The 14,332-nt window shown below is 40.7% G+C and overlaps 1 protein-coding gene across 1 annotated transcript in view; it reads right to left on the bottom strand.

Annotated features, from left to right (window-relative positions):
- The window catches only part of PTPRT (protein tyrosine phosphatase receptor type T), a 697,808-nt gene that overhangs the window by 439,404 nt on the left and 244,072 nt on the right, over nucleotides 1–14,332 (bottom strand). The window contains exon 3 of the mRNA XM_026656812.2: nucleotides 6,751–7,022. Within this exon, the coding sequence (XP_026512597.1) occupies nucleotides 6,751–7,022 (272 nt within the window). The remainder of the gene's footprint in view (nucleotides 1–6,750; nucleotides 7,023–14,332) is intronic.

Raw genomic sequence — 14,332 nt, 5'->3', positions numbered from 1 at the left:
GGAGAATGAAATACTGTTCTAAAAAAATATGATATGTAGTATCTCTACACATGCTGTATGTTATTTTTTTTTTAAATCTATCCTCATGGAGGAGAGGATATATTCAGAAGAGCTGTTTAAGAGTGCCATACCATATGGCAGTGAACATGCCCAAGCAATTTGGGGCTGCACACACAAGGACATCAAGCTACACAGCAGAGCAATAATGGTCTTTTGCTGTAACCCAGAGAATGTTCCTGGAATACTGTTCTCAGTTTTGGGCACCTCATTATCAGAGAAGGATAGACAGACTAGGAGCTCAGAGAAAAATCTCAAGAAAGGAAAACAAGCCAATGTAATTTTTTAGAGAGAAGAACTGAATATGTGCAATTTGTGTAATAAAACACTAAAGGATGGGGGTGGGCAGAACAGAACTGCTTGGAAATATTTGGATGGTGCAAACAACAAGGATAAGGAGAAATTTAGCAGGGTATGACTGGGATAAAGATAAAGGAAAATGCAGGCTGAATATCAGTGGCCGTTCAGCTGGCTCTCTGCACAGAGCTAAATTTCACCCACAGAGAACATTTTTATTGATAGAAAGATAAATTACCCCATTTGGTCAATACTTGGTCTCTTTGCACTGGCAACACCCAAGACAGTCAATTAAAGCAAATAGTCAATGGGCTTTCTGATCAAATAGGGTTGGTTTGTGTTGCATCTGGGCTTCCAAAACTTTAGTTCTACTCATGTTTGTCTACCTCCTTTTTTTTAATGGAAGAAAACACTAAAATTGTACTACTCCTAATACACCAAGAACACACAAAAATTAGACCTTTTGAAATAAAAGTCCTGAAAAGACAGATTCAGCAAAAGCATTGGAAATTGTGTGAAATATAAGAACAAAGGGGGCAAAAGATTTAAGATAAGGAAAGGTCAAGAACTGAATAAAGTCAGGAATGGAATTTAAATACATAGGAGAATAGTTAAGGAATAAACTACCCAAGGTACAGCAGCAACAGGATAAATTGGTAACACCAGTTACTGAAGAGTTAGGCAAATATCTGAGAGAGAAAACCACATGCTGGGGTTACACATGCAGCTTTGAAAAAGGAAAGGGCTCTTGATGAGCCACCTACTTGCTTTCTAGTGCTATAGTGTCATGTAATGGAACCTCTTGCTTACGCTCTTTAAAATGAGCAAGTCGTTCGAGAAACACATTGCAGCGATCAGGAAAATGACTCGAGAAATTACTGCTGCAGCTCCTTTCAAACTTAGGTTGCAAACTGTAACCTTAATATTGTTTTAATTTTTGAATACACGAGGAAGGAAGGTTCATCTGGAAAACAGTCTGCCCAAAAGGCATCTTAAACCATGTTATCAGCTTCCATACCTTCCACTCAAGGAAATTTCTTCAGAGCCCAGATTTCTCACCTCCAAGAGAACTCTTCTAAGAAGGGTTAGGCATTGCCCTTAACTATCAGTAGCTGGCAAAAGCAAATGCTAGACCACAGAAGCTTCTGTTCACTATTGTTGACTATTCAATGTGTAATGTCCTTTATGGCATACTGGACTGACACTGGACTGAGACAGATGGCTCAGGGCAACCACTGCTTACTGAGTTAGTAGATGAAAATCAGCCCCACACATTCTGCCCTCGGCCCCATGTTTTCCACCCCTCTCAATGTTCTGAATCTGCAGAACAAGCCGTCTCACTCTCTGCCTGCCTGTCACCCTCAACTCTTCATGCTCTAATTTCTTCCATCAATCCAAGCTCATAGAACTTCCTTCTCCCTTTGCATTGCACCGATCTAGACCCCAGCACCATGACAGCAGACCAGATTTTCCGGGAGGCAGAGAATTGGGGCCCAGGGCCTGGAGGAAGCTGAGATGTATGCTAATTTAAAGGCTCAATTCTATATATGTGACACTTTTATGTTTTACTCCTATGGGACTCCTTACTCATTCTGAAAGTTGAAGATTTCGGCCCTTAATACCGTTTTGCATTTTAACAGACCGCTCAAAGCTTAACATAGAAACAGACAAAATGCAAAGCTTTACACTTTCGGAACCTTCTTAAACGCCTTTGAGAACAGTAAAATCCAAGCCATTTCATGTTTCTTTCCCAACAAACAACCCTTACATGTTGCTGCTACTTTATACAAACAGTGTCTGTGCTAGCAAAGTAGCCTGGTTCATCTGTTGTACTACAACTGTTTTCTTAAGGCACAGATCAATAATGTTCCTTGCTGTACATCACACTAGCTTTTACTGGCAGACTCCAGTACTGCGCTTGGTGCTTAGCTCATCTTTATGGCACGCAATAATTCAGTGATTACATGTATAAACTCTCTCCCAGTCCTCCTACGGCTTTTCCTCACTATGCTAAACACCTATTCAGGCTGGGAATCCAAGTGTGACAAATTCTGGGGTAGCCATTATAAATCTCCACCATCCATATATATATGTCTCAACAGAATGCCTTTATAACTGGATAACTCATGTGAATCTTGTGCAGGATTGCCAGCATTGCAAACATGACCTCAGGAAATTGGCTTGGTTACCAGTATTCAGATAGCCAGACTCTCTATAGCTTTGAGTAGTAGCTGAAGCTTCCTGGGAGGGTCAGGCACAAGGCAGATGTTTCTGGAAATTTATTTCTTAACAGTGGGATTTTGAAAAGCATCTAGAGGAGTTAGATGCCCAATTTCCCAGCCTAATAACACAACACTGTTCCTGCTGATGACTCTGGAGCCGCATCTGTGCATCAAGAACATCCTCCACATTTTGTCCAACACGAATTCCGTGTTTTGATGTGGAGACAAATTTTCCTGGTTGTCCATTACTTTTGAAACACTATCTTAAGAGTTCATTGTGAAACACTGGACATGCTTTCAGGCCTCAGTGAATCAGTCTGCATTTCCCTGGCATGCACTATTAGATTAAAATTGACAGTAGGGTGGAAAGGCTTTTAAAACAAGGAATATTTCTATGGCTCAGGATCAAGATGTGCCACTTCCTGACAATTGGGAGATGAGGAGCCCACCAGGCATCTAGGTACCCAGATTACAGCCATATTTGAGCTCAGTCTGCCTGTAGCCTCAGGTATTCCATGAGGTCACCAAGAAGAGTGAATGGGGACAAAGTTTCTCGCTTCCTCCTTTTAAGTACACAAATTTCTCTCAGTCTATTCTCCATTGTCTTGGCTGAAGTAACAAGACCTGGGATGACCATTGGTCTATAGGCCATCAGATGGAGACAGTTTGTACAGGTAGAGACTGGTGAATCTCTGAGGTTTAAAAGCCACCCTGAGAAGAATGGAAGTTTGAGCAGAGTGGGAACGTCTGGAAGGACCAACCACCAAAAAAGGACAAGAACCAAAGTGCTTTCAGCTGGAAGGGAAGAAGCCACCATGGTTCAGATTTAAAAAAAACCAACATCCCATCCAGTTATTAAAAGCAAGGGGGAAAAGAAAGTACACTCAGCTGTGGAATGTTATCTACAGTAATTCCTACCCCATTTGTGCCTCTGATCAGCAATTTATGTACCTCTCCTACAATGTGTAGTGGGCAGTTCCTTGCCATTCCTTTTTGTCTCTGATAGAATGGTAAAAGTGTCCTGCATGAAAAGAAAGTGCACTCATTTACTGAATTAAGACCAAGAAAGTGCATAGAAAGGAGTTTGGAACAGGCCACATGATGGTGCAGTAAACAGGTGGCTGCAAAATTAATGTAGTAAAATATAATTGAAACCTTCAACTATAATGAGTTTCTCCTGGAAAAGTCAGCAAGAGCCCAAGCATGGCATGCACATTCCTAATAAAGTTTCACTTCACTTAGCCCCTAACGTGGCATATTAGTGCTTCTGCGTAAATAAAATTGCAGTGGTCCCTTTGCACAGCACAGCTACTCCCTGATCTCACAAAGCCAGCTGACTCCCAACCCCCAGACAGCACTGCAGCTGCTCTCTACATCTGCCTCCCTTCTTTGGATGAACAGTTTCTTCAATCTAAATAGTCCTGAACCACCCGCCTCCCTTCTTCCTCTAGGGAACCATTCCAGAAGAGTAGAGTGCTACCTGCACTTGAGTATATAGAATTTATCTGCTGCTTAAAAATAGTCCTCTTGGTGTGAAATCCGGCTTAGCTAACTGAAGCCCAGCCTCTGTTTGGGAAAGACTAATAATGAGACAACTACTATGACATTCCAACCACGTCTGGACTTGATCGACATTTCTAACATCTTTCACCCAGGCAACTCTCTGATGTCACTGAAAAAACCCTGATTAACAGCTGATGACGTCCTGCTGTCAGCAAACAAAAAATCATGGTAAACTACACTAAATCCCCCAGTAGCCCTGGATACACTCAGATGTTGGCACCAAGACAGTAGCTCGTGGTGGGGATGCTCCTGAATGAGTGCTCAGCATTATATGAAAGGGCCATGGTCCAGATTAGGCTACTGTCATGTGGTCCTACTTGAGTGAAATTGATTCAGGAACTTGAACAGCAGCAGAATGAGACTGTCCGCTTGCTCCTTGTGCTAGGAGTGCCCACTGTTATGTCCACAATGTGCACAATCTGCATGGAATGCCGGAAGGTCAAAGCATGTAGTTTCAGTTCAGGATTGGTATATGAAGCACCTCACAGTCTAAGACTTAAGAAACTTGACTATTCTTCCCTAGCTCTAATTCCCTGCCCATTTGAGGCTGACTGCTGGGAAGGATCTGTTCTTACTCGTTTCAGAAACCAGGACTGGGACAGGATGCAATGGGTTTGCTGCTCTTAGTCCTGTTCCCAGTAGACAGGTATCCATACCACAGAAATCATCATCATCGGCACTCACTGGAATTCAGATGGGCTAACTTTCATTCAACATTCCCTCCAGTCTGAAAGGGGCCTGGGCTTTTAAACTAGCAGGACTATCAATCTTGGTGGGAGCTGGCACAGTTCCAGCGGATGTAGTTCTGACCTACCTCCCGCTCTTGGGGAAAGGGAGAAGAGCTTGAGACACCAGAGAGGAAGTTACTCTAAGACTCAGGGAAGGAGCCAGCTAGGCAGCAAAGGCAAAACTGTGCCACAAGCAGCCCTTACTCTAAACGTATTCCACTTTATTTAGCAAGCTTACAAGATGGCAAAAATCAATCCAAAGATGCCCTATTAGATGCCAGGCTGCTGGTGTTAAGTTCAACTCAGTAACTCCAACAGGGGAAGGGAGGACTCAGGAGAAAAAGCAAACAGATGAAGAGCCCACTCAGATTAGGAATCTGGGCCAAGCTTTCAAAAACAGAGCAACCACCCAAATGCAAAGGTGAGTGAACAAATGTCAAGCGCTCTTGCTCATGCAGTCAGTTGGGTGCATGGGCAAACTGGGTTAAGTATGTGCAGATAGTTAGTTAAATGTCTAGATAAATGTGCATGTATATTTACCCAATTTTATGCAGAGCCATGGTAAATGCAGGTGGAAGGGTTTACACATCCTTATTCTCAGAACACATCAGTGCTGACCAACAACCGGTTCAATAAAGCCCTCCCTCCAGAAGCCGAAAGCCTTCTAGAAGCAAGAGTGTTGAAGAAATTCATGGAGAATAGGTCCATCAATGGCTATTAGCCAGGATGGACAGGAATGGTGTCCCTAGCCTCTGTTTGCCAGAAGCTAGGAATGAGCAACAGAGGATGGATCACTTGATGATTACCTGTTCTGTTCATTCCCTCTGGGGCACCTGGCAGTGGCCACTGTCAGAAGACAGGATACTGGGCTAGATGGACCTTTGGTCTGACTCAGTAGGGCTATTTTTATGTTCTTAAGAAAGCAGCATGCTTCAAGATGCCTGGAGGCTCCCACCATACAAAATCACCACACACAAGGCCAGTTCTAAAACTCTTTACTTGTATAAGCACCACTCATAAGAGGATATCAAAGCAGGTCAGCTATCAGCAAAGGAAGCCTCACAGCACTAATTGGGGAGGTAAGTGTTTACCCCATTTTACAGATGGGGAAACTGAGGCAGGGAGGTTGCCCCAAAGAGATTCAGAAAGAGACCAAGGAGCAGAGGCAGGACCAGAATCCAGGAATCCTGTCCCTCAGTCAGACAGCTAGAATAAACTGCCTCTTGCCAGCAGGTCCCATAAATCTCTCCCCTCATGTCTGCATGCAGTGTTGCAGAGTTTCTTCTCCTCTAGTGCCCCCTTTAGGCCATCTGCCTTTACATGCCAGTCAGCTCTCCAGCTGAAAAGTGGATATTTCAGCTCACTTCCAAGGTGACAAAATGTCCAGGTGTAGTCCCAAAGATTCATTAACTATCCTCTGGGCCCTGTGCTCATCCCCTTGCCTTTCTCCAGCTCTGCTATTGAGTATTGCTCTGCCCAGCTCAAGTCTTCCTGAGGCCTCTAGCACCTTACCCCTTCACGGGAGTGAGCAAGCCAGTCAGCCAGCAGCTCCTCTCTTCTTGACTCTCAACCTATTTGTAAGGCCGAGATGCCTGTTATTACCTGATCCTTCCTTAGTCCCACCTCTCCTGACTGACAAGGAACTACCTCATTACCACCCAGGTGAAGTGAATGATGAACTGGAACTTCAACCCTTTCTTGCCTGTGATGGGGTGAGAGCTCATGACATATTGTAACAATTGTTCCAATATTGTACAGGAAAAAAACTTAAGTATTTTTATTTCAGAACTAACATTCATGACCTCCTTGACTAACAATAGCCCAGCCCCAAACTCAGAGCAACAGAGCAAATCTTTGGTGGAGGAAATATTACAAACACATACCTGATAAAAGTGTGGCCAGAATGTACTGATGGCAAGCTCTGCCTTCACCCAACCTTCAGTAACAATCCCCGACACATTCCAGATGGGGTTGCCCTGTGGTCCACCGTTAACCTTCACGTAGACATTCAACGAGCCAGGGCTGGAGCGGTCTCTGCTAGACAGGTAGTAGTGAAAGTCGATGCAGTGAGTGTCATTTTCCTTCAAGGTGGGCAACAGCAAGTGAGCTTTCTGCCCAGATGCCCGTCCAGAGCTATTCACCATCATGAAGGAACCTAGAGAGAAAGAAGGGAAAAGGGGAAGGGAAGAGAAGAGGGTTTTTGGTTTGGGTTTTTCAGAGCAATTGTATCAGAAAAGTAAATGATTCTACATGATCCGCAGCAGTCAGAAAACAAAACGTTCATTTCATGGAGCTGAAGCCTCCTATTTTATGGATATTAAACTTACCAGGTAGAGATTCAAGTACATTTTGGGCCCGCTAACACCAGAGTATTATAAGAGTTCTTATTTTTGAATTTTCTTCTGTCAATTTCATTTTATATAACAGGGCAGGAAAATATTCCTTCCGAGTTAAAATTAAGATACATCTTTTTGTTCCATGCTTCATGTATAGAGACTTACCAAATTCATGGCCATGAAAAACTCATCATGGACCATGAAATATGGACTCCCCATGAAATCTGGCAATTATAAGTGGGTCACGGTATTGCCATCCTTACTTCTGCGCTGCCTTCAGAGCTGGGCTGCTGGAGAGCGGCCACTGCTGGCTGGGCACCCAGCTCTGAAAGCAGCGACACCACCAGCAGCAGCACAGAAGTAAGGGTGGCAATGCCGCGACCCCCCTACAATAGCCCTGCGAACCCCCCACAACTTCCTTTTGGGTCGGAACCCCCCCAGTTACAGAACTGTGAAATTTCAGATTTAAATATCTGAAACTGTGAAATTTAAGATTTTTGAAATCCTATGAACATGAAATTTACCAAAATGGACCATGAATTTGGTAGTGCCATATTCATGTAGTAACCAGCCCTACACAATGTGTGTACACCCTTGCATACCTGGCTCCCCCTATGGCATGCCCAATATAAAAGGATGCAGTGGGTGAGGCCCCCAATTGCCATAAGTCAGTGTAGCACCGTTGCAGACCTGTGCCAGCTTACGCCAGCACAAGATCCAACCCAACATCTCTGTATAGTAAACCTCTAAACACTCCCCTGCATTAACAGCACCCCCATTTGCCAAAGTCCAGCAGAATTAAACGCGTGAGTGTAACAGTGACATCCCAGCTAGAAACAATGCAATAAGGACCGTTAAACCACTCGTGGGAGGAACTGGACACAAGTGGCATTCAGAGTGAAAATGCTCGAGTGGGAGGTGGTATAAGATTAGAAGGGATTCATGAGTTTGTTTACCATGGAGCTTACCTTATATAAACCACAGCAGTGGGTGTTGAGGAACTCATAGCTTGCTACACCAAGCATTTTATTTTGAGACACGTTGGTTTTAAACTTGTCTCTTCACAGATGCATCAAGGTGACAAAACACATTAGCAATGAGAAAGCCGTTAAGGGAGTTATTTGGTTCGATTCTATTCAAAGAATCGGCTTTCAGTGTGGGCACAGGCAGGAAAATTGGAAAAAAAAGTATTGAGAGGAGGGAAAAAAATCTCTGTGTTTCAGCAGCCAGGCATGATAATTTTTAATCAAACGCAACCCTCTTGACATTCTCAGTTCCGATACTGCTGCCAAGTCATGCTACAAATGTATTTCTCTGCTGGCCTCTTGCAGTTCACAGAAGATTGAGTTTGGAAAGGCTCACTTCAGTTCTAACCTATAGAAGTTCCCTTTTCCTTTCTAATCCACGCTGCAGCAGTGTGACAGACACCCAGATGAGCCAGATAAACATTTTGATCAAATCTGCTCAGTGAACAGCCATATGCTATAATTTTTTATCAACGGACACTGGCAGCATTCCCCCACAAAATCCTTTCCCCCCCCCCGGCCATGTTCATACGCACCCTCTCTCTCTCTCTCTCTCTCAATAAAGGATCAAGAGAGGCAAAGATGCAGAAGGAAGGAAGTCTTTTATACTAAAGGGGAAAAAAAGTCTCTTGGGACTTTAGGAAATTCAGCCACAATGTAAGTAAAGATGAGAAAACGACTGCACTGAGCAACAAGAAAAAACTGACAGGCAGATCCTTTCAGGGCCGTTCTAACCTACATCTCAAGTTGGTAGAAATAGAAATGGATGTTACCCAAGAAAACTTCAAATTCAAGCACCCTTGGACTTTCAGAAACTTTAGATCTGAATCCAAACTTTGCAGCTGATCCCTCTCTGTAATTGGAAGACCACGCCAAAGCACAAGGTCAAATGCTGGGATTTTAAAAAGCGTTCACTGTTGACCCAGTTCTGCTCCCACCAAATATAATAGTAAACAGGCTGAATAAAAATCCATAATTAAAAAAAATATCAAATCTTTTTTATTTAAATTGAGTTTTTTATTTAAATCGGATTTTTTTGATAAAATGCTTTTTGAGGAAAAAAAACTATCTAAAGATAGTTTTAATTAAGATACATTATAGCTCAAAGATATCTCATCGTGGAATAGGGATTATAAATTCTAATTCTATAGTATGAGACAATCTATTCATGTAATGTTTAAGAAAAGTTTTGTAAATGTGTTCCAATAGTTCATGGATTAGGGACCCAATCTCATGGGGTTCCAGGGGCTTCTGTACAGATTATTTAGGTTAATCTTTCTATCTACCCAATGGGATTCAGTGCTCAGTCTAGAAGATACCATCAGAGATCCTTAGTTTTGCAGTTCTCAAACTGTGGATTTGTGTCTCCAGAGATAACATGCTTGTTAACAGCAAAAAATGTTTTCAAATAAATAAACAAACAATATATAGAGGTGAGAAATAACAGACCTCAACTCTATTGTCCCTCAGCAAATTTGTGTACACAGAGTCAATCCCTTACCTCTCTCTAAAAGTGCAAAGTTTCAAAAAGTTCAAAGAATAGAAGATTGTTGGGGGCGGAATAGATCTGGACAAGGAGCAGAAGTCTGTAGATAAATGTGAGAAGGGAGGGACAGGCAGTAGCAACAAAAGTGAAACTGTTTGAGCAACATACTCTAGAAGTCTTGAGGTCTTTCTGAGTGTAGCCTTCATTGATTTGAGATCTACCATACCATTCTCTCACTAGAAGGGAAAACCTATAATGTCAGCAGTCCGTAAAAGAGACCCAGTTTGGGAATATTTTAATGAAGTTGTCTACCTGTGGGTAAAACAAGCATGCATGCAAAATGCAAAACAGTGCAACAAAGAAATGCAAGGCTTGGTTACCCGAATGAAACATCATCATGAGAAGTGTTCCTTCTCAGGAGGAAGCTATGCTGAAAATGATGAAAGGAACATGTCTGAACATGCAGGATCTTCAGGTTGGTAAACTTTTTTATTTCATACTTTTCTTAGGGACTATGCCTGTCTTCTTTCTGGACTATTCTTGAATTCTCATGTTTGAGCAACAAACATAGTTGTTACTCTGTGGTACTATCATTTTAGGTGCAGTTGTGATAAAAAATAAATAGCTGAAATAGGCAGATCTTCCTTTTACAATTTCACTTTTAAAGTTGTACTGAGTGTCAGTGAATGCAATGAGTAATACTAAATGAGCAGTATGGTAATAATAATTAAATAACTGCATTGACTTATTTTGTTTAGGAGAATCCATCCTTAACATACAGGATTCTGAAGACTATCCACCTTCAAGATCACCATCGTTTTCTATAGTTTCAGAGTTATCTGCCAAAGATAGTGTTTCAGTCACATCATGTATGTCACATAGCCACAGTATATCACCTGTAGCAAAAAGAAAAAGAAAATCTCCATCATCCAGAAACAACCATAGATAAGTTTGTGATAAGAACCAGCAGATTACAAAAAGAGGTAATTGATGAAAAAATTGACTGGTTTGTTTATGCAACAAACTCTTCTTTCCGTATGACTGAGAACCCACGCTTCATTAACATGGTTCAGTCATTAAGACCAGGATACAGTCCACCCAACAGAGCAGATGTCGCAGGCAAATTGCTGGATAAAGTGTATGAAAGAGAAATTGAGCAGTGTGCAAAAGATCTAGAGGGTGAAATTGTTAAGCTGAGTCTTCATGGGTGGAGCAATGTCCACAATGCTCCTGTTGTATGTGCTTGTGTGACGACAGAAGAAGGGACTGTCTTCCTTACAGAAACAATTGACACATCAGGAAATGCACCCACAGCAGAATACTTACAAAAAGTAGCAGAAAAAGCTATAACAAACTGAGAAAAAAAAGTAAATGTCTAGTACGCAACTTGGTCACAGACAATGCTGCAAATGTATCCAAGATGAGAAGAAATTTAGGAGAGTCTCAAGCTAATAATATATGGTTGCAGTCTCATTTGATGCACCTCCTAGCCTATAGACTTCAGTGTTGCAGAAATAAAGGCTAATATTGTTGAAATGGCAAAATACTTCCATAACAACCACTTTGCAGAAAAAGTGGGAGGAACCAAGCTCACTCTCCCACAAGACGTGTGATGGAACTCAATAGTGGACTGTTTTGAGCAGTATATCAAGAATTGGCCTAACTTGATGACAGTTTGTGAACAAAATCATGAAAAAATAGATGGCACTGTCACAGCCAAAGTTCTCAACATTGGGCTTAAGAGAAATGCTATACACATGCTGAGTACCCTGAAGCTTATTTCTGTAGCCTTGAACAAAGTGCAGGGAAATAGCTATTTTATTGCTGATGCTGTTGAAATTTGGAAGGAACTGAGTGAGATCTTAAAAAGAGAAATAGTCAATGACAGAGTTAAATTACAAGCATTTAAAAAAAATGAATGGGACAAGCACTATCTCCAGCTCATTTTCTTGCAAATATTCTCAATACTCGGTACCAGGGTCAAACCTTAACTGCTGAAGAAGAGGAGTTGGCTTTGCCATGGACATCCAGCAATCATCCCTCCATAATGCCAAATACAATAAACTTCAGAGCTAAGGGTGAATCATTCAAGAAATATATGATTGCTGATGACGTTTTAAAGAAAGTCATACCAGTGAACTGGTGGAAATCACTTAGGCACTTGGATTCAGAGACTGTTGAAGTGATAATCTCACTTTTAACAGCAGTAGCTTCTTCTGCCGGTGTAGAAAGAATATTTTCTTCCTTTGGACTAATTCATTCCAAATTGAGAAATCGTTTGGGACCTGAAAAAGCAGGAAAGCTTGTTTTCCTTTTCCAGATTATGAACAAACAGGAAAATGAAGGCAAAGATGACTGAGTTAGCTGCAGAAACTAATATTTTAAGTTTCTCATGTTTACCTGGCTGACATAGTCGATTTAATTTTTTTTTAATATTTCATTTAACTATTTTAGTTAAAAACAATTTTAACAAAAACAAACCTGATTTTAAAAACTTGAATGTTTGACTAAATTCAAAAATTCATATGCTTGTTTTGTTAAAATATTATATGTTTGCTGTTGAAGAAAAAAATCCAGACTACATAACTGTTGTTTTAGTTAAATAAAACAATTTAAATGTCTGTCTGGTGATGTTCTCCTCCTAATACAGCATGGCAAGAAAATCCTCCAAATAGCAATGATTAACTTGTTGAATTGGAGATCGTTCACCTCCCAATGGCTTCATAAATATCTGCTTCAATTACCTTTGGTAAATGAAATAACCAAACAATCATTCATTTTCTGATATAGCTATAAAACTAATCTGAAAAGTTTTCAAAATAAATCACTTAAAAATGTATAGTGTGTATCTTCTAAAAATGAAACCTACATCTATCTCTGAGTTGTGAAGAATATATATTAAGGTTATAGCAACCAACAATAATGCACTTTTATGTAGAAATCCATGATTAATTTGAGTCTTCCTGACTAGTGATTTAAATCATGATTTAAATCAATTTGATTTAAATCATGTCCACCCTGAGAGTAAATCTCTCATTGACTGAAATGAGAGCAGAATGAAGCCAATGCTGAATTCCTTTGAAAATCCCACTCAAACAATCCTATATTTGGGGAAGTTTAAACCTGGATTCAAGCTTCGTGACTTGGGCTCATCCATCGTTAGGAGACATGACACTGATCAGAGGTCAGAGAAACATAGAAGGAACTAACATGTAGAACATACAAGCCACATTGTTCAACAAATCATTGAAAGACATACAGCGACAGCTATAAAAACCATAGATAAAAATGGTAGTAATCTTAGGTAAAACTGGCAAGTGTTTGTTTTGTTTTTTAACTTGACCACTGTATATTTGGTTGTGAAAAATAAAAATCATACCCACCCACACTCCCAGTTTTCTACTTTCTTGTGGGAAATTAAACATCTTAAGACAGCAACAAAAAATATGTAGTGAACTGTACACCAAGAGCTCAAGAAAAAGTTTTGTGTGTGGTGCAAAAGAACATGTCTTCATACTTATCGTAAACAAGAGTGTTTCTTAAACCAGCTTGAACTTAATTTAGTATTCTTTGATCAACAGGTTATTTTAAACAATATATTACTGTTACTGCTAGTGTCCTGAAAAATCACAAAATGAATCTGTTATATTCAGATCAGTCAGGAACAAGTAGGAAAGGAAGATGGTAAATGAAATGATTTTTAAAAAATCCACTAGAATGACAGTGAACATAAACACTGAACACTGTTTCATAGTTAACAACTATACTGCTGAAAATTGGTGAATTAAACAATGAAGTGCTCTCTAGCTGGCCATAAAATTAAAAAAAAAATTCCCCCCTTGGTGCATAATGATGCCTTGATAAGCCTCCTATTATTGATGCATCTGCAACGTATATCCTCTTTGCAGAGCTGAAATGCTACTATGTAGCAGATGGTGGCTATTGTGTTTACACATCAGCACTTTATGATTGCATTTTCTCACGTCTGCAGTAAAAAGAAAGCAGTAATTGAGTTTTTAATGGCTTTGCACACTGTTCATTAAGATTACATGAGTGTGTTCTGACAAGTGACAGCTGAAGAAATGAGCCACTGACAGCCCCTCGTGATCACCAGAGTAAGACCTCCATTAATGCCATTTCACTGCTGGTTTTGTACAATCACGCTGTTTAGAAGTGAAAAATATTGCCGTCATTAAAGAATGAGTGCAAAATAAACGGAACACTGTCAAACTGCTTGACTGCAAAGTCTGACCTTAAAGTTATTATAATCCAATGGCTAATGTTCTTCGTAGGGCCAAATTCAGTCCCTGAACACATGAATGTACCTTCCAGTAGCACCAGCAGAAGCTCTATGCACACGCTCCCGGGCAGAATTTTGCCCCAAACCATTTCAAAGAGAAAAAAAAGCACACCACAATGTGAAATTAAAAGACAAAACACTTGAAATAGAACCTACACATATACAACGTTCTGTCCTGCATCAGTAGCCAACAGGTCTGCAGCACTAGCATCAATGATGCACTAGCATCAATGATGTGCACGTAGGGTATAAAAAGAGCAATGCTAATTTCAAATCTGATCAGAAAGTAGGGGTGGGGGGAGCTATGTTTGTCCAACT

This window comes from Terrapene carolina, unplaced genomic scaffold (genome assembly GCF_002925995.2).
Source record: "Terrapene carolina triunguis isolate 2854851 unplaced genomic scaffold, T_m_triunguis-2.0 Scaffold233, whole genome shotgun sequence".
Taxonomy (NCBI): Eukaryota; Metazoa; Chordata; order Testudines; family Emydidae; genus Terrapene; species Terrapene triunguis.
The sequence above is the reverse complement of the archived record's forward strand: the minus strand, read 5'-3'. Positions and strand labels throughout refer to the sequence as shown.